At 46.8% G+C, this 21131-nt stretch overlaps 1 protein-coding gene across 3 annotated transcripts in view; it reads left to right on the top strand.

The window, feature by feature from the left end:
• SCARA5 (scavenger receptor class A member 5) overlaps positions 1–21131 on the top strand; it is a 120151-nt gene that overhangs the window by 13079 nt on the left and 85941 nt on the right. For all 3 annotated transcript variants that reach the window (XM_059176623.1, XM_059176630.1, XM_059176614.1), the window contains exon 3: positions 16858–16986. In XM_059176623.1, the coding sequence (XP_059032606.1) occupies positions 16858–16986 (129 nt within the window). The remainder of the gene's footprint in view (positions 1–16857; positions 16987–21131) is intronic.

Here is a 21131-nt window from a genome sequence, read left to right as displayed (position 1 = left end):
GAGGAGGGACAGTGGTGGGAGGTCCTGGACATTCACTTTTTTGAGCTCTGCTAGGCCAGTCACTGCTCTGAGCATTTGACAGGTATGAGCTCATCTGATCCTTATGTCAGCCAGTGAGATGAGTCCCGTTATTATAGCCAAGTGATACAAGAGGAAAGCAAGGCTCGGAGACCTGGTAACTTGCCTGAGCTCACAGTTAGGAGGGACTGGTGTCTTTGTTTACTGGGGCTGCCATTGGCAGTCCCATGCAGACCAGGTGGCGTATGAACTACACACATTTGTTTCTCACTCTGGAGGTGAGAGGTCCAAGTTGAAGGCACAGGCAGATTCTGTGTCTGGTGAAGAAGACCCTCTTAGATGGCCTCTACATGGATGACCATCTTCTTAGTGTCCTCACGCAGTGGGCGAGGAGAAGGAGCCCTCTGCGGTCTCTCCCATAAGCGCCCTGATCCCATTCAGGAGGACTTGACCCTCATGACCTGATCACTTCCCACAGGCCTTTCCTCCAAGTATCATCATGTTGGCTGCAACAGATGAATTTGGGGGGATACAAACATTCAATGTATAGCGATTGGAATCAGGATTAACTGAATCTATCGCCCACACTCTTAATTGTATTGAAGCTAAAGTCATGGAAGGTCTTCTGTCAAATCCATAGGAATTTGGGTCTCTAGAGGCAATAGGAAGCCAGCAAAGGGTTTCCAAAAAATGAAAGGAGATTTCCATTTTTAAATGGTCACTCTAGCTGCAGGAGCACATTCGATTTTTCCAGCATTACCTCTGCTGAGCCATTTCGGTGGGTCCGGGGAGAAGCCAAGGTGCAGTGGATTAAGTCTGGCTTGATTGAGAGAGTGAAGACCCAATGCAGACTCTGCTTTCCCAGTGCCTGTCCCGGAGGTGGGGGAAAGACTCAGCTGGGTGGTAGTGGGGAATGTCAGGTAGAGTCAGGTCAGTAATCTAGGTGAGAAATTCTGTGCCTCCATAGTGGTGAAAGCAGTGGAGGAGTGGGGAGGCCACACAGTGTTTAGATTAGTGCTGACGGATGGACAGTATGTGGGAAACGAGAGGAGGTCCAGCGAAGGGGCTCTGCTGAGCACCATGCTGAAAGGCCTGAGAGCTCAGGACATGAGGGGGCAGCAAAGGAGGCTGAAAAGGAACAGCGAATGAAAGAATCATATGAGTGTTGAGCCCTGGAAATGCAACCAAGTAGAAGTGTGACCAACGGTGCCAGTGTTGCTGAAAGGTCAAATTGAAGGAGCACTAAGCATTGGCCATCAGACTGAGCCATTGGAGATCCATGGTGACCTGACGTATTAGTCAGCTTGGGCCGCGTAACAATAGCCATTGATTTTCTCACGGTTCTGGGCACTGGAAGTCTAAGACCACGGTACAGGCAGGGTCGGTTCCTCTGGAGCCTCTCTCCTTGACTTGCAGCTGTCTCCCTTGTTGGTGTGTCCTCTTGTGGTCTTTTCTCTGTGCATACATGCTCCTGGTGTCTCTTTGTGTGTCTGCCTTTCTTCTTATAAGAACACCCGTCAAATTGGATCCGGGCCCAACCTAACAGCCTCATTTTAACATAATCTCTTTAAAGACCCTATCTCCAAATACAGTCACATTCTGAGGCAGTAGGGGCGAGGGTTTTAACACAGGAGTTTGGGGAGGACACCATTCAGCCCCTTATACCTGGCAAGAGCGATTCTGGCAAAGTTAGATGGGAGGAGGCTGAATGGAGTGGGTTCAGGACAGAACAGGAAGAGAACGGAATGCAGTGTGTACTTGCGATTCTTCCAAGAAGTTCTGCTGTACAAGACGACAGAGAAGTGGAGGGGAATGGAGATCAAGAATGCATTTTGTTTTATTTTAAGATGGAAGAAGTAGTATGGTTTGTGCAACGGATTGATGCTCTGCAGAGAGAAACACTGGCTAAGTAGACGTGCTGGAATTATAACCTTGAGAAAGTATGAGAAGGAATCTTTTTTTTTTTTTTAAGAATTTATTTATTTATTTGATAGAGAGAGATCACAAGTAGACGGAGAGGCAGGCAGAGAGAGAGAGAGGGAAGCAGGCTCCCTGCTGAGCAGAGAGCCCGATGCGGGACTCGATCCCAGGACCTTGAGATCATGAACCGAGCCGAAGGCAGCGGCTTAACCCACTGAGCCACCCAGGTGCCCATGAGAAGGAATCTGATGTGAGTCAGGGGTTGTTGGCTCAGGCAAGAGAACACACGGTTCGACTACAGTGACCAAAGGGAAGGCAGAGTGCTAGGACCTGGACCTAGGTCGGCGGTTATGGTGTGGGGAGAGTTTAAAGAAAGCTTTCTTCTCATTGCTTCTGTTTTCTTAACTGGGAAAGCAAAAGTGAAGATGGAGGAGGAGGCATGAGACAGGTGTCCGGGGATGAGCGTGTGGCTGGCCTAGGAACAGGTGGCAACCCCCTGGTTAGTATCAGAGCCCACTTGGGTCTAACGGCCACGACCTTAAAGTCAGCCCAGCAAGCTTGGCAGTGTGGTTTTCTGTTTCTGGCTATGCTCAGTTATGTGAAAGGCAGGGCAGAGCCACAGAGTTAGCTCTAATCAGATTTAGTTTTGCCAAGTATGAGGATGCCAGAAAGAGGCAAAGAGATTGAAGGTGTGTCTAGCAAGCAAATAACACAAATCATGAAATCTAAGTGGGGAAAATGAAGGAAGGAAGGACTGAGGGGGGAGATGGGAGAGGGGGCGGGGGGCAGGCAGTAGGGTCCAGGTGAAGTCAGGGAGTGCCAGAGTCAGAGTTCTTGAGGGAGTCCTCCTCAGGAAGACAAGAGAGGTGGTAATAATGTGGGACATTTGAAATGGAGATTAAGAAAGAGTTCCGAGGGCACCTGGGTGGCTCAGTGGGTTAGAGCCTCTGCCTTTGGCTCAGGTCATGATCCCAGGGTCCTGGGATCGAGTCCCGCATCGGGCTCTCTGCTCAGCAGGGAGCCTGCTTTCCTTCCTCTCTCTCTGCCTGCCTCTCTGCCTACTTGTGATCTCTCTCTGTCAAATAAATAAATAAATAAAATCTTTAAAAAAAAAAAAAAAGAAAGAGTTCCGATTATTGACAAAACCAATAGAAATGAAATGTCAGCCACATATGCAATTTTAAACTTTCTAGTAGTGGCATTGAAATGTGGAGACACAGATGAAAGTAATTTAGATACATGAATATATTTTATTTGCTCTAATATATCCAAAATATTATCATTTTGATATGTAATCACTATAAAAAAACGATCGAAGTATTTCTATTTTTTTTCCCATGCTGAGCCTTCACAATCCACTGTGTATTTTGCATTTCAAGCCCGGCTCAGTTTGGCCCACATTTCAAATGCGTCAGGGCGGAGGTTGAAATCAAGAGAGGAAAAGAGGTCAGGAGGAGTTTGAAATGGAGACTGAGAGAGAGTGAGAGCAGAGAGGGGAGGGGTGAGCTGATGTCCCTTAGTAACAAGAAGAAGTGTGCAGTTGTGATGTGAGAGTCCAAGATTGGGGGTGGGGGACGTTCTGGAAATAGCAGTGAGGAGCAAAGAAAAACACCTATGGCACCCTTGGGCCAGTTGTATGAGACTAGGAGGGAGAAAGCCACACTTGGGAAGGCAAGGGAAATAGGTTTCAATTAGAACAAAAAGAAGAAAGTGAAAGAAATATTCAAAGCAGAAGTTGACAAAATTAGAGATTTTTTTAGAGGAGAGGCTGGGAGGTCCAAGGGCTGTCCCGTGGGAAGGTTTCAGTATCTGGGCAGATAAATGGCCAAAGGAGGATAAACAAGGCTGTTTGGGGATTTGCGTGGGTGATGGGGAGGCCAGGGGGTTCTGGGGCTTCTGTGGGGCCGCTGGAAGTCAGGACCCAGGACTCGGTGAGACTGGTCATGCTGGTTTCAGCAGAAACAGTTGGTGAGGCTGTGTTTGTAGGAGGGGTCTTGCCAGGAGCACACAGAGTCCTAGGGCAACCTCTCTGCCCATCAGGGTGGCATGTAGACAGGGTTGGGGGGCCTCATCCTACTGCCTCAGTAGCTCTGGAGTTCATTTTGGCTCTTGTGAAGGTGAGGAAGCCAGGGGAGGTCCGGGAGGGGTTGGGGCTGGTAGCAGGATGGTGAGAAGTCATCATAATAGAGGGATTATATGGGGGCTCCCCCTGGGTGGGCATATGGCACAGGCAGGCCCTGTGTTCGGGGCCTCAGTATATTGTCTCTGTTCAATCTCAGTACATATTATTATCCCCAGTTTGTGGATGAGAAGGTGAAGTCTTAGATGAGGTCAATGAGGTCAACTGCCCAAGGTCACCCAGCCAGTCAGAGGCGGAGCCTAATTCAAATACACCCGGCTGTGGTCCTTAAACCCCACCCTCTGTGCAGCTCAACCCTTCCCTCCCTGCCGGGACTTGGGGCCCCTGTACCATCACTGCTGGTGGCAGTGAGGCCTAGGAGCGTGGGTTCTTAGAGTTTAAGGTTTCAGAGGTGGAGACATTCTGGAGGATGACGAAGCCAGGGTGGGGCCGTGGGAATAAATGGCAGCGATGCAGGAGACAGATGGAATGAATTATTCCAAGAGGTGACGTTGGCAGGAAATAGATAAAGTGCAAGGAGGCTTGGACAAGAGCACAGGGACAGGGTCTTAAATGGCTTCAGAGGGAAGCCTGGGACACAAACCTCAAGGCAGACACAAACCTCTCAGGTCAGAGAAGTGCCTTGCCCCCGCCAGCGCCCCTGCCCCTACTACCCTGCGGGACTTCTGGCCTGGAGTCTAACTCCCGTATGCAGATTCCGCCGTGGGGTCTGGAAGATATAAACACAGCTGTGAGGACGGGGCCCAGCCCTGCAGACGTGGTTGCTGGTTAACGTGAGGCTCACAGAGCTGCTGGGGGGGGAGGGGGCGTGTGATGGTCCCAGCCTCCGCACAGTGTCCCCAAGCCTCTGTGCTCCTCAGCCTTCCCACTCCTGCTTTCAGCTTGAGATCCATTCAAGTCAAGAAACCCAAGATGTTCCGAGTGCCCACGCAGAAGCCCTGTCTTTAGAAAGTGTGGTTAAGATAGGAGGATACAGGGAGGGGGCTGGCTGCTGGCCTCTCCCGACACCGGGGTGTGGGCTAGTTTCTATCATCTACCTGTCACCTTGGGGAGCACAGGGAATCTAACTGATCGACTAGGAAAGGAACATACCAGAGACCCAAAGGGGATAGATGGCAGCCATCGGCTCAGCAGGGGCAGACTGAAGAGAGTTACTAAGGGCAAAGGAAACTGAGGACAGGCTTTCCTGATGAGGACCATACACCCCAGTTTGCACGAACAGTCTTGGTTTATGCCCGCTCTCCCCCCCACCTTTTTTTTTCTTAACATATAATGTATTATTTGCTTCAGGGTACAGGTCTGTGAATCATCAGTCTTGTACAATTCACAGCACTCACCATAGCACATACCCTCCCCAATGTCCATCACCCAGCCACCCTATCCCTCCTCGCCATCCTCAGTAACCCTCGGTTTGATTCCTGAGATCAAGAGTCTCTTACAGTTTGTCTCCCTCCCCCAGTCCCATCTTGTTTCATTTTTGCCCTCCCTGCCCACTATGATCCCCTGCCCTGCCTCTCAAATTCCTTGTGTCAGAGAGGTCGTATGATAATTGTCTTTCTCTGGTTTATTCCACTTAGCATAATAGCCTCTAGTTCCACCCACGTCATTGCAAATGACAAGATTTTGGGGGTTTTGATGGCTGCATAGTATTCCATTGTGTGTGTGAGAGAGAGAGAGAGAGAGAGAGAGAGAGAGATATCTTTATCCATTCATCTGTTGATGGACATGTAGGTTCTTTCCACAGTTTGGCTATTATGGACCTTGCTGCTGTAAACATTCGGGTGCACGTGCCCCTTCGGATCCCTACGTTTGTATCTTTAGGGTAAATACCCAGTAGTGCGATTGCTCTATATTCAACTTTTTGAGGAATCTCCATGCTGTTTTCCAGAGTGTATGCCCGCTCTTTCTGCATAGTGATTAATAGAGCACAATTTGCTCTTAAAAAGTTTCTTTGTTTGAAGATTATCTCATGGTTTGTCCATAAATGAAAGTGAACTTGACCTTGTCCCACTTGCCTGGTGAGTTGTATTTTGGCTTTTGGGTTCTCCAGTACCTTTTGACTTCCATATACTCTGCCAAGTGTGGGAATTCATTTCTTCATTCCAGAGTTATGATGACCCCGCAGCTCTGACCTAAGGATATTTATTAAGATGTAAATGCAACATCTGAAGTATGTTAAGCATTTCCAGGGTATCCAGGGGGAGTTGCTTCTAACATTTAGGCTTATATTAGGGGTCCCTGAAGGGCGTTGATGGATAGAGATAAGAAGGGTGTGGTCTTGCCAGTGGATGGATGTGGACATGAGGAGATGTGGATGTGGACGTGTACGTGAGAACATGTGGACATGAGAAGAGCCCGCCTGCCTGCCTTGCAGATGCCCAGGGCTGCCCCTGGGACTTTGGCTTGTTGAGTGTGCCCTTTCTCTGCCCTCTGCAGATGGTCCTCCTGGTAAAGGAATTCTGTTTTATGGTCAGGAATAAATGGTTGTTCTCACGACTCTATTTCTAGAGAAGTTTTTAAAGTTCCAACGTCCTGTTTGTAGCTAGTTTGGATCCTTGACTCTAGGAGGTGACATGCCCTTTTTTTGAGGAGCAAAATTCCATCAGTGAAGGAAACCCAGAGATGGAACAGCACTTGGGTACCAAGGTGACGTGAGTGGTTAGGGGATCAGTCCTACCGCAAGCTCCCTGGCTGCAGTTCCTGTGTTGGGGTAAAGCTGAGATAAGGGAGACAGCCACGGGGTTTTCCTGCATGCTCTCCACATTCTCCTGCACGCACTTGTCATTGGTCTGGCACCGGCTAGCTGAGGGAAACAGAGCTTCCCTTTCCACGGCCGGACTAACTGGTCCATGCAGGTGGAGTCTGGGAATCAGCAGTCTTAGCCATTACCTCTTGCTCAAGAAATGGTTGCTGAATGGACGAATAAACTGACCTTAGGCTCCTTCCTCTAACTTCCCCATTATGTGCACCAGGACCCCAGCCCTGGACCTCACATCTTCTTTCAACAGGCCAAAACATCCCAGCGCTGCCACTTTGGGTAAATTACCTAACCTCTCTGAGGCTCAGCTGTATCATCTATAAGACAAAAGTAATAGTACTTGCCTTTGTGAGTGCTGTTGTGCTTAGAATTAATGTTACCTAAGCACTCAGCCCAGAATAGGTGTTTGTGGGGATGGAAGATGTTATTCTGTTGTGTCCCATTGTTGGAGGTTCCAAAGCAATTTTAAAATGTAGGGTTTGGGGAGCCTGGGTGGCTTAGTCAGTTAGGTGTCTGCCTTCAGCTCAGGTCATGATCCCGGAGTCCTGGGATCGAACCCTGCGTTGGGCTCTCTGCTCAGCGGGGAGCCTGCTTCTCCCGCTCCTTCTCTATCCTGCTCTGCCTACTTGTGCTCTTTCTCTCTCTCTGTCAAATAAACAAATAAAATCTTAAATAAAATAAAATGTAGGCGTTATTATTATTTACATATGGTGAGGCCAACAGGTCAGGGGAGGACTGCCATTGAAAAGATGGTTTGTGAGGCACCTAGATGGCTCAATCAGTTAAGCATTTGACTTTTGATTTCAGCTCAGGTCATGGTCTCAGGGTTGTGAGATGGAGCCCTGCAACAGGCTCTGAGCTGAGCACGGAGTCTGGTGAAGATTCTTTCTCCCTCTCCCTCTGCCCCTCCCCACCCACTTGCTCTCTCTCTGTCTCTTTAAAAAAATTAAAAAGAAATAAATTAAAAAATAAAAAGATAGTTTGTTGCTCACACCACCTCATGTCACAGAAGGGTTTGGGTGGGTGAGGCAGTGTGAGTGAGCTTGGGATGCAATAGCTTGAATCATTTCGGTGGACTCTGCGACCTACAGCTGTCCCTGGTTGTCTGGTACCCAGCTCTGGGCTGAAAGGGTAGGTGCTCAGTAGTCTGGAGGGAGGAAGTGGTGAAGGAGGTAGTGGTCGGTCATATGGGCTGTTGTCTGGGTGGTCTGCACAGGAAGGGCTTGCCGGCAGGCGAGTGTCTTTCTTTGGGCCATCCCTGGGAGGGGCAGTCTCCGCAGTCAGCAAGGCCCCAGGATGTTTAAGTATTAAATACAGAAACTAGAAAACATGGCTATTACAAAAGTCTAAATAATGGTTTGGTTTACCTAGTAAATCTGCATTTCGTTGATGAGTGTCATTTGACCACAAACAGCCAATAGATGTTAACTGAGCTCCTGCTCTATGGGCCAGGACCTGTGAGATGCAGAAATGAGTCACAGACACTGATCTCCGGGAGCAGATGCCCTGAAAATCTGTATTTTTGTGAATTGATTTATGGATATGACTGTTCACATTATTACCTGTACCTTAATTGGCCAGTTTCCCAACAAAGCTCTATGATGATAACTGTTGCTGGTTCCAGGCCTTAGCAGGTGACAAAGGGTGAGTGGATCTGAGGTCCATCGTCTTCGCTCTGATCCACTGAACCCCTTTGGTGGCTCAGCCAGCTCTGTTTTCCAGCTGAGGCCACGAGCTGGAGGCTACTGAGCCTGTAGGTTTCAGGGACACTTCCTGCTCGGTCCCGTACAGGTGGCATGCGTTGGGATCTTAGCCTTCCTCTTCCAAACCAGATACCCAGATGGCCCTCCCAACTCAACTGGGAGCATTGGGGGAATGAGACGGGTTGTTAAATGTATCCATTCCTGCCCTGAGGCTGGACCCATTCACCAGATCAAGGCGACCAGTGGCACCACCAGCACCACCAGCAACTGGGGAAGAGCAGGGACTTACAAACTGAACAGAGAGCTGAGCCCTGGCTTCCACACTGCAAACACATCATCAGATGACTTATTTCCTCTGTCAAGGGGCCAGGAGAAAAATTGGGAATCTTTTCGAGAGGGACCCAGGGCCACTCTGTAGGAGTGTCTTTTGGCCTGAATTTAGGCAGAACCCTAAGCCCGCTGTTTGAGTGACTGCACTGACAGCATTTCTTCTAATCCATGCCCTGCCATGTATGTCAAGAGTAGGGCATCTTCTACTGGCCCAGGACCCACTGCTGCTTCCTGGGGACTCCGTGGCCCCTCCCTTCCTCCTGGGTCCCTGAGACCGGCCAGCTCACCTTGACTGCCCTCATCTCCCCTCCCACCTGGCTTTCTCTCTCCATTCCTCAGCCCAGCTGCAAAATAATAGGCGCCCCAGCCAGAGTCCCTTCCTCCTCCTACTTTCCTCCTACTGAAAATAAGCACCCAAGCCCTTGTTTTCAAGAATTTTTATGCAGAGTAACGTGGGAAATAGATAGGGACTGAGAACAATAACAAATACTGTAGGGACATTACAAAATTGCAAGATATCTCTAGAAGTATGAGAAGAAACTGTCCTAGATCATCACAGCATCTACACTGAATTAGCTCTGGCCATCCTGCCCTCCACGCAGCTCCATTTCCTAGAAATGGATGCGAATGTCTCAGACTCATCTGATCATGCAGAAGACCGTGGTCACCTTTGCCTGTCACCCTTATCTGCCTCAGGGACTCAGATCTGTGGGGCCACCAGGCACAGGTGACTGGTGTCCTCTGGACAGCAGCTGGTGGTTCAGGACTCTCCCAGCAGCTGGTGGTTCAGGACCCTCCAGACTTAGGTCAGGTTTGAGGGCTGGTGCATGGCTCTCCCCCGTGGTGTCTCTGCCTCACACCCTCCTCTTCCCCTTACCGAGGAAAAGCAAAGAGTGGTGCACGTTCAAGCCAGAAAGGGACAGCAGCTTCAAAGACAGAGGTTATTTGGGGCTGCCGAGTACAATGAACAATGTGAGTGGTGAGTAACCAGAGTGAGGATGATGAAGTCAGCCTTGGGTGGTTTTAACAAGATCCTTGGATGAGATGAGCCCGGAGGTCCCTCCCAGGAATCAACCCTTATTTCCAACTACTGTTTATGAACTGTGGGACCGAAGAGAACAAAAGGAAAATGACTGGAGTGTTTGTTGTTGGTAAAACTGAAGTAGGTGACCGCTGAATCACTTGCATCCTGTTTTCTATGTTGTTTGGAACCCAGTTCTTTGGAATGAAGTGAATACTCACTTTTATCAATTTGTATTTTTTTAAATGGGAAGAAAATAAATTCAAACAGATAACTCCTCAAATGCACTATACTTATGATTAAGAAATTGAAAACCTGGGCGCCTGGGTGGCTCCGTGGGTTAAGCTGCTGCCTTTGGCTCAGGTCGTGATCTCAGGGTCTTGGGATGGAGTCCCACCTTGGGCTCTCTGCTCAGCAGGGGGCCTGCTTCCCTCCCTCTGTCTCTGCCTGCCTCTCTGCCTATTTGTGATCTCTCTCTGTCAAATAAATAAATAAAATCTTAAAAAAAAAAAAAGAAATTGAAAACCTATTTTTTTCAAGGAAAGGCTAAACTGATGACAGAGATAGCTCAGAATGTTTTCCCGTGTCTCACAGTTAACACAAGACAGAGGCAGGCTATGAACCCACGTCTACAGGGCCCCAAACTCACGCTTTCCCCCTGCAAGTGTATGAAGAAAAGGGAAATCAGAATTGCGAAGGCTCCCACCACAGTGTGTCCCTGACACCAGGGACTGTCTCCTTCTCGGCTCAGCAGTCTGGGGATGAGTGGCTTAGAGATAAATTTTCTTTTTCTGTTCCTTAACACTTGCTCCCATGCCCCTCCCCACCCTTAGCACACAGTACTTGAGCCCAAACTCTTTGCAGGATCAGGGAGGTGGGGAGACTCTCGTTGCCATGATTAAAAGGAACCTTCACACTTTTAACCTGGGAATAATCAAGCTGTTTGAGAGAACCACATCTGAATGTGTCTTATTAAAAAGGAATCAGAATTAAAAATCTAAACTAAGCTCTTACAATAGTGAGGCTTTCATGGATTTTCCAAGAATGTGTCTTCACATTCTCTTTTGATATGACAAATGCCTTACTCCCAAACTGTGTATCTCAGTGCCATAGATGTGTGATTTCATCTGGAATCAGAATCAGAAGATACAGGGGTGGGGTTCAGGCCCCAGGATGGCTAAGAAGTTCCATGCACGATTGCCCTACTCAGCCAGGATTAGCGTCAGTTCAGCCCTAATGAATTGCTCCCACAGTTTACCTACATGGGCTCTACGTGGCAATCTGATGTCGTGGGTGTGCCAGGAAAGCCAAGATTTTGTTTAATTTAATTTAAGACCAAATTTTTGCCCCCAAATGTGTTTTCACAGCCATCGGAAATGTATCAACTATTCGCGTAAGACAAATGTAAGACAGGACCTTTGCAGCAAAAATAAATGGTTTACACATGTCTTCAGTCTTGCAAAGAACCTTATTGTGGTCCTGCTGTGTGCTGGTTGAGAGGTAGAGAGCAGTCAATGAGACCCACCTTGCCCCCAGAGGACCTTTTAGACACATTGGCAAATAGGTGTAAATAGACAATTGTGAATAATGAGGTTAGTGCTAGCAATGTGGGCAAGGTTCTGACATCATTTTTTTTAGTGGCACCTAATCCCTAATGTTCTACCTTCTAGAGTCTTTTTTTTTTTTTTTTTTTTTTTTTTTTTTTTTTTTTTAGATTTATTTATTTGAGAGAGAGAGAAATAGTGCAAGCGGGGAGGAGGGCAGAGGGAGAGGGAGAATCCTCAAGCAGTCTCCATGCTGAGCTAGGAGCCCGATGTGGGTCTCAAACCCAGGACCCTGTGATCTCGACCTGAGCCGAAATCAAGAGCCAGCCGCTTAACCAGCTGAGCCACCAAGGTGGCCCCTAGAATATTCTTAATCTTGAACATCTAAAAAGTTTGGCTTTGCTTCTCTATAAAACAATTCTCCTTCACTATAAATGAAACCAATTTCATCTTGCAGTTTGCTGTTGTACTGTGATTTAATTACTCTTACAGAAATTGGTATTTCTCAGAATGTGGCTATATACAGTACAGTCCTGCTCAAGAGAACTTTAAACGATATATAGGTATTAATTTGTTTTTTCAATATCTAGGGGATTTATTTTAATGTGTCATAGGAAGATACTAATTGTCCACTTACAATGATACAAAGTGTCCTTCACAAATAAGTGAAAGCTCAAAAAAAAAAAAAAGAGTGACTAATTAAATAACAGCCTAGAGATACTGGACTGTGGCAAAATCGTGCAGGCAATATGCAGACAGAATGTCTGGAGGTGGGGAAACCATGGATCTGCTTCCAGCTGATCAGGAAGCCATAGGCCCCATGCTGAGATAAACAACATCTTCCAGCCCGGCACTCAGGGGCCCGCTCTGCAAGTCACTGTGCATTTATTTTTTGGTTTCTACTTGTTTCCTTGGAGCCACTGGTCTTGCCCTTCCCAAGCCCCCTTCTCTCGGTTTTCTGATCTCCTGCAAAGCCACCCTCTCTTCAGGAGGCTCCGACAAGATGGAAAAACCTTTCTCTTGATTCCCCTAGATCTTGGAAGAGTTTTTTGTTTGTTTTGTGTGTGTGTGCCATTTTCTCCCTCGATCTGGTCTTGTGTGCGACCATGTCGGCAAACAACAGCTATGTTTAATAACTAACAGCTTTGCCTGCCGCTTTGCTCATAACTGTTCTCACATGGAGGAAGAAAGTTTCCTTCTTAAAGTCACAGTTTTCAAATTAATAATAGCTGTAAATCAGACGATGATGCTGATGGGGAAGATAGTGGATTCTAACTCATCTAGAAAGGCCTGTCCTTCTCAGCCCTGCTGAGTGGCTGCCTTCTTCATGCACAATCTGGGAACCCCACACAGAATGAGTCACTGTCTCTGCCAGGCAACACTGGACTTGGGCTATCCCTCTATTCCATCCCAGTTTTGTTCACACCTGTGTAACCGATGCCTGTTGACATGCCTTCTTCCTCTCAGATGTGAGCCTCTGAAGGGTGGCAGCCATATTTTAATTTCTCATTCAACAAATATTTTGAATGCCTGCTATGTGCTGGACCCTGGGCTAGGAACTGGGAAGATGGAAGCAAACAGGATGACACTGTCTCTCCCCCATGCAGCTTGTCGTCTGCCTTTTATGGTGTCTGTCAGAAGTGTATGAGCTATCTGTTGCTGCATAACAAGTTACTCCAGAACTTAGCAACTTAAAATAACAAAGATTTATTATCCCAGTTTCTGAGGAAGCCATGGGTTTGCAAGGAAAGCCAAGATTTTTGTCTACTTTTTCAGATCCAAATTATATGTTTATGTATATATGTGTTTACATATAATCTGGCAGGAATCTGGGAGCGTCTTAGCTTGGTTTGGCCCATGGTCTCTCATGAGACAGCTGGCAAGATCTTGGTCAGTGTGTGGTTATCAAAGGCTTGATTTGGCTGGTGGATCTGCTCCCAGGCTTACCGACATGGGTCTCAGTTCCTTACCAAGTAATCTCTTCATTGGGTGTTCATGACATACTTCCGGTTTTCCCCTGAATGGATGTTCCAAGAAAGAGAAAGTGAGTAAGGAGAAGCCACTGTGTCTTTTGTGCAATCTCAGAAGTGACATACTATCACTTCTGTGGGTCACACCAACCAAATCCTGGTGCAGTGCTGAAGGAGACTACATAAGGGATAGGGTTCAACGAGAGCCATCTTGAAGGCTGGCTACCACAATAGGGCAATTGATAGTGGCTGGTCAGTAAATGTCTGTGAAACTTTTTACCTCAAGAATCCATGTCAACACTTTTGTTTTTTAAATAGACTTTATTTTTTCAGAGTGGTTTTAGGTTTACAGCAAAATTAAGTGGGAAGTACAGAGCATTCCCTTATACTCCCTGCCTCCACACATGCACAGCCTCTCTCAACATCCCCCACCAGCATGGTCCATTTGCTAGAACTGATGAACTTACATTGACCCATCCCTATCACTGAAAGTCCACATAGTCTATGTTAGGATTCACCCTTGGTGTTATGTATTCAATGGGTTTAGACAAACATACAAAGATATGTATCCATCATTATTGTATAATATGGAGTAGTTTCACTACCCTCAAAATCCTGTCTTCTCCTCCTATTCATCCTCCCTTTAGACCCTGCCTTTTCCAGAATGTCATGTAGAATCATAAAGCATGTAGCCTTTTCAGGTTGGCTTCTTTCACTTAGTAATATGCATGTAAGTGTCCTCCATGTTTTTACATTTTTCTTTCTTTTTTTTTTTTTTAAATAAGTGAACATATTTTTTGCCTTGGTTTTACTGACTATATCATTTTGGAGTCTTTTTAATCTTCCAATAAGCCTAAATAATTTAAATGGTTTACCCAGCTAACATGCTGCTGCCACATTACTTTAAAAAGTCAGTAAATGTGTTTTAAGCAGACTTAGTAACTTGTCTTTCCCCTGAATCATCTTTTTTTTTTCCCCTTACAATCACATTCTCTAGCTAACTTGCCAGAATCATTCACATTCTGCTTGTCTAATGCATTTGTGGAGAACCTCTGTTTGAAATTCTTATATGTTATACTGAAGGCAGATTTTGTTTAATGTACAAAGTTGAGTCTTGCTAAAAAAAAAAAAAAAAATGATGCTCTCTAAGAAGAGGAGGCCTGTGTTGTGCATTAGTTGATGAAGGGACCTGTCACCAGTGAGTGCTGGTTATTAAACAGAAGACTCAGATAAAGGGGAAGGGAACCTTTCTTTCTTGATGGGAAAAAATAGAACTAGATCATTGCAGTTTTCCCCAACAAAGGCAATGAAGGAAGAGCCCAAGATTGGTTTGGGATAAACATCAGGATAATGGCATTTCAGCACGGGAATCTTCTGACCCTTCTCAGCAGTTAGGTGGCCACTGGCATCATCTAAAGAGGAAGCGGGAAGTAGAGCAGGAGGGCTGGGACAGTTGTCAGGATAGCAAGAACTTGTATTTGTTTAGTATCCAATGCTGTGCCTCCCATTCTGATTCTAGGAAAACAGCCTCATCTCTAATAAGTTGCAACCAGGGACCCAGCAGCTCTCATGAGAACAACAACAACAAAAGGCAAAATGCAACAAGAACCCTTCAGATTCAGGAGCAAAACTGCTTATAGAGTCTGTTGTGTAAAAGGGATAGAACATTCTGGAAAAGGAGACTTAAGGGAAGTTAAAAAAATGTACTCTTCTCGAGTCTTAGTGGAAAAGCAGGTTAACTTTTCAAAATTTGCTAACAGTTAAGGGGTGATGAGAATGGTGTTTGACTTTGTATTTCTTTAACAACTTGCTCCAAATTGTACCCGATGTTTTATGGAATTATTATGTAATTGTTCTACTTAGCTGTTTGAGCAGCAGTATTTTTAGTGAAATGGAGTAAGTGAGTGGGAAAATGTTCTTTACTCAACACTACCTCTGGGGAGCCAGGACACAAGTGTGGTCACCTATCCTCTTGCTCTCAGTAACCAAACCTCCCAAAGGCCCCAGAGGTGATCATGGTACCTGAGAGGTAATGAGTAACCCTTGAAGCATCTCACTAGCAAACCCCCAGTTGCCAAGGAATCACAAACATCATTACATCTTTAAAAACATTTCAGAGGGGCACCTGGGTGGCTCAGTTGGTTAAGCATCTGCCTTGGGCTCAGGTCATGATCCCAAGGTCCTGGGATTGAGTCCCACATCCGGCTCCCTGCTCAGCAGGGAGTCTGCTTCTCCCTCCCCCCTCTTCCCTTGTGCTCTTACTTTCTCGCTCTCTCAGATAAATAAATAAAATCTTTGGAAAAAATTTAAAAATAAATAACCATTTCATAGTATCATTTATTTTGACTTTTTTCTCCTCCCACATCTTCCTCCATGTCTAGCACACTCCAGTTAGTTAGCGACGTTGTCCATCCCAGGAGAGGGAGAATAATCATAATAGAGACATGCATGTTTTGGGAAAGATGCCCTCTACCAATTCCTGCCTGCCCTGCTGGAAGTTAGGGCAAGACAACCTCTCTTCTTTCCACAGTCCACAGATGAAGCAGGTGGAAGTTAGTGACTTCCCGGCCTTTGCCCTGGCCATCTGAGAAGCGTGCCTCGAAGGAGGAGTCCATCTGTAAACTGAAGGGGTTGGACTAACAGATCCACGAGGTCCTGTAGAGCACTGATATTTTTTGCCATTCCGTATTGGCCAGAAGCTGATGAGCCTCATGTAGTTTCACGGAATGAAGTTACTATGTCTTCTCGTTAATCTAAACCTGTGGTTGCTAACGGGTGGTCAGATCTGGCATGTAAGCATGTTTTGTTTACATTCCCTAGTGTTTTGTAAGTTTTTTGTCTTTTGTATTATTATTATTTTAGTTGTCAACACTTTAAAAGTAGGGCAATTTCTCAAAATTGCTTCTGGCTTGTCTTGAAAATTCTGTCCGGCAACACCTGGCCCTTACCCCTCCATCACAACCTCTACCATACTGGGTGTGAGCTGTCAGGTTCCCCAGGGCCACGTGACCCAGTTTGTTCATTTCCCTCCCTTTCTGGCCTCTGTAGACGTTAAAGTTTGCAACCCCCGTTTTAAATTTCCTCCATATTCTCTGGGTTCCATGGGACAGTGATGGTCTTGTAAAGAACACATATTGCAGCCTATCTGAGCTTTTTCTCCTGCTTTTCCTGGCTCCAGGAGAGTGGGTTTGTTGGGCATATGAGCTGTGGGCATGCCTGCCTGGGTCGTTTATGAATGCAGAAGGTGGGAGGAGAGTCAAAAGCTCAAAAGCTTGTCGTGTTCTGGAAAGTTCCCCCTCGTTACAGCTGCATTACAGATGTGCAGAAGGTGTATGAGAGGTTCTGTGTGAGCATCTCCATGCATTAGGAGAGATGAGACCAAAAGAAAAAAAAACCACTATGAGGTATTCAAGTGTTTCATTTTTCTCTCCTCTTCTTACCTTTATTGTCTAGGTCCATGCCACAAGCGACGAACAGGAGGCTGCTGCACCCAGCTGGGCTCCCTGTCAGCCCTGAAGCATGCAGTCCTCGGGCTCTACCTTCTGGTCTTCCTGATTCTCGTGGGCATCTTCATCTTAGCAGGTAAGGGCACCCTCTCCTGGTCTGACCTTTAAGCATGCAGCAGGAGGTGTGCGGGGAGCAAGAACAGATGGAAGCCCGAGAGGTGGGGCCTCTGCTCTTCATTTCCCCAGTCATAAGCCCGACCACTGCGCCTGTCACCATGGAAACTACGAAGAAGGACACTGGCTGGTATTTCAGACCAGCGAACTCTTAGCAGCATTGCCCATTTCATGTGGGATTAGGAGTTGGCAGGGGCTATGTGATCTTGGGAAATCCTGAGTCCAGGAGCAGAGACCTGTCTGTTCCCAGTGGCTTCTGACTTTTCCCACATCACCATGGGACTTGTCCATCACATTGGTCCTCTGTAGAGCACTGTGCTGTGGTTTGCACAGAGACGGCTAAGTCCCTTTTCCTGAGGATGATGAAGATAGTCATGAGACATTTTGCTGCTGAGGCTAATCAGAGTCATAATACACCTGTTGTCATAATACACCGTTTGCAATTACTGGGAGTGGGATGGGTTTGCCCCAGGCAAGTTGGGTTCTTCTCCCTGGTTTCCATCTACAAGACAGGCTGGTCATATGCTGGAATTGGGAACACATTCTATGGCAAGACAATGCAGAGCTCATGGACTTAGAAAGGGATCAAATGGAGGACCCCGCTGTTTTGAGCAGCCCAGCTCACCACTCACAGGTTACCCCACCATGCTATAGATGGTGTAACAGATATAGACAGAGGTTGTGGTAGTCTCTCCTGACTCCCACCCACCTTTCTCAATAGAGGTATGTAGGTGTTGATAAAGTAAAGCCAAGGGATCATTTATTTCACCCTCACCTGTCCTACATGGGTGCCTGCTTTGTGTCGGGTTCCATGCTAGGAGTGGAGACACGGCCAAATAAGACCCATGGGCTTCTTTTAGGGAGCTCCCAATTGGGAAACAAAGCAAAGGTACACAGATAGAGCCCTGTCCTAAGGTAGAATGGGATAGGGTTGATGACGGGGACCATATTTTGACACAGCAAATGCTGTGGTCATCTACAGGAGGCGCACGTGGTGCAAGTGTGGGTGTTGCATGGAGGGGGTTAGTCAGAGCAAGGCTGCTGGCCAGGCTGAGATGACTTTGACTGTTGAGGGTGGGGTCCTTGAGTGAACTCTAGGACAGGGATCTGGAGGTTAAGCACTTGCAGATGACCCTTCACTGGACATCGTGAGGCAGATGCCCTGGACCTCACTGGTCTTGTCCTACTTCCTGTCAAGTGAGCATAGTCAGCTGGGCCCTGTAATGGGATGTTCAATGCAGCCTTCACCTTCGGGGTTCTACACTCAGGGCAAAGGGCATCATTAGGGGTATTGTGTGTCCCACCACCCATTGACCTGGGGGTGGAGGGGGGGCGGCCAACAGCAACAATGAGAGAAACTCATGATTCATCTCAAGGACCCAGGGCTAATATCCAGCCAGAGGATGACTTGAACATGTTCTTGGGCTGCTCAGTGGGAGATTGGGATCTGGGTTTTGTGGTCTTGGCAGCCACAACCATAACAAATTTCCAGAATTTTTGGAAACTGTTTCAGCCCAGCAGGAAAGCTAGGCTATGGTATTACAATCCCTCTGCTGAATAGGAACTTTTAGGTGACAGAAGAGGGTCTCGAAGAGAAAGCCAGACACATGGGGACCCTGGAGCAGGTCTCTGGAGCCTGGAAGGCCTGGAAGGCATCATCTCTTGGGAAGAGGAGACCTGCCAGGGAAGGAAGGTTCTTGTCTAGTGCCTGGAGGGTTGCCATATGGAAAAGAACAGGCGTGTTCTGTGTGGCCTCAGAGGGTAGAAGTAGACAAATGGGTGATATTGTAAGGACGCAGATTCCCATTCAAAACAGAGGAGAGTTCCTAACAAGTAGTGCTGTCTGGCATGATGCAGAAAGACTTTCCTCCTGGCTTAGTCAACTCGGAGGTTGAATGGGATTTATGATGACATCCTGGAAGTTTCAGAAGGGAGGGTAGAACATGGTTTTCCAATCTAACCAAAATGTTGCCACGCCTCATTAGCTATTCCGTGTGGAACCCTGGGGAGGATACTGATCATTGTGATTACCTTTGAGCCTGAAGTTTCTGGGTACCAGATTGCCTGTGTGGCATGATAGTTTGGGGTAGATTTGAACTAATCTGATGAAACAGAGCATCATACTTTATCTCTTGGCTCTGTCCCTTCCCCAGGTCCTTGTCTAGAAAATCATGTGGGCCCCTGGGTGGGGCTCAGTGAGGGTGGCCAATGAAAAATATAGTCACCAGCTGCCTCTTCCCCAGGGAGGAGACTTAGGAATGTGGTGGACAATTCTAGGGTTCTTTAAGGAGATCCTACCTGACCTTAGGTAGGAAGTTTCTTCAGATTACCCTGATTGAAGACCTCCATTGGTGCTCCTTTTATGAAAATATCAAAACCATGAGGAGATCCATGATTCAGTGTAAACCAGAGCCTGCCTGGCCTTGCATTAGTTCTGCTGTGGCTGCTTCCCCACCTTGGACAGAACATGTTCTTCATTGTCCTGCCAAGGTTGCCTTGCACAAGAGGTGCTAAGGACTGAATTGTGCCCCCGCCCCCAAATTTATATGTTGAGGTCGTATCCTTTAATGTGATGGTATTTGCAGGTGGGCCTTTGAGAGGTTATTAGGTCATGAGAGCAGAGGCCTCATGATAAATTAGTACCCTTATAAGAAGAGATGGGTGAGGAAGGCGGAAAGGGAAAGGAGGGAGAGAGAGAAAGATCTTCTAAGTGAGGACACAGAAGAAAGGAGTCATATGTAAGCTAGGAAAACAGCCCTTACCGGGAACCAAATCAGCTCACTCCTTGATCTTAGACTTTCCTGGTCTCCACAACTGTGACTGATAAATGTCTGCTGTTTAAGCCACTTGGTATTTTTTTTTAGTAGCCCAGGCTGACTGACACGGGAGGATCTCTGTCTGAACCACTCTCAGACTTCAAGGCCTCCTTGTTGACGCAGAGATCATACATCCTACTACTGGATGACAAAATCATCCACTGCAACCAAGTACCATGTCTGACAAATGCTTGCTCTTACCATGTTTCAGTATTGCGAAATTATAGCCTAACTACAGAACAATATTACTCTTATAAAACCTCCTAGGAGACTTGTCTCAGTTCATCTCTTTATCCAAGTATTTGAAATAGAAGGTAAATACTATACCTCCTATTTATGCATCATCTTTGCTTCCCCTGTCTGATCCAGCCATCTGGATTTAAATTATTTTCACCCAAACTATTTTCTCATTTGGGCTTTCTACCCACCATCTACCTATCCGTTCCTGACCAGCATCCTCTTAGGAACTTTCCTGATGTTCCCATAATATTTCCAGGTTTTATGCACACAGCCTTCCAACATCTCTCAAGGAGGCTGAGTCAGTCCCTTCTTCCCACCCTGAAATTCTTCTAAGATTTTCCATCTCTTCAAGTCATTGCTTATGACCTGGACTGATGGTTCCCTATTATGTGCTTGTTGTGTTTCACGTTCAGTTTGGGACAATATTGACCATTGGGCTTATGTTCATGAACAAGAGAGTTGAGAATGGATGGTCATGGGGTTATGAGGTCCTTGGTCCAGCAATTTAGGGAAGATGTGATGGAGTGAAAGTGTTAGAGGAGGTTCACTGTTATTCATGACTATTCAGGGACATCACCGTGGTGACAAGGGATGGTCATGAAGAACAACATCTTCCACCTTGCTCCTGTCATGACACTACTAGGGAATTGCAGTTCCTGCGGTAAAAATGTAATAGCAGAAGGTGGAAGTGCAAACATCTCGGTCTCTGATTTCTCAGGAAGCTGGAGTTTTATGGCCATGTAGACTACAGAGCTGGAACAGGGAGAGTTCCTGTGACATGGGTTAGGTTAGGTATTGTGGGTTAGGATCTCAACATATGAATTTGGGAGGATGCAAACATTCAGTCTGTAGCATGGGAATAAAAAGGATAATGAGATGTGATTTCTACTCTGGGAGAGTTTAAAATCATCAGCAATCAGCACACATACACATTAGGACAGTGTGATGTGGCCACTGCTATTTGCCAGAGGAGCGTCTGCTTGTGTAAAGGAGGGTGTGGGGAGGCTCTGACTCCCAAGAGATGGAATGGCTGGAGACAGCTGAACACTAA

Source organism: Mustela lutreola, chromosome 1 (genome assembly GCF_030435805.1).
Source record: "Mustela lutreola isolate mMusLut2 chromosome 1, mMusLut2.pri, whole genome shotgun sequence".
Classification (NCBI taxonomy): Eukaryota; Metazoa; Chordata; class Mammalia; order Carnivora; family Mustelidae; genus Mustela; species Mustela lutreola.
Note: the sequence above shows the minus strand (reverse complement) of the source record. Positions and strands in the feature narration are given on the sequence as shown.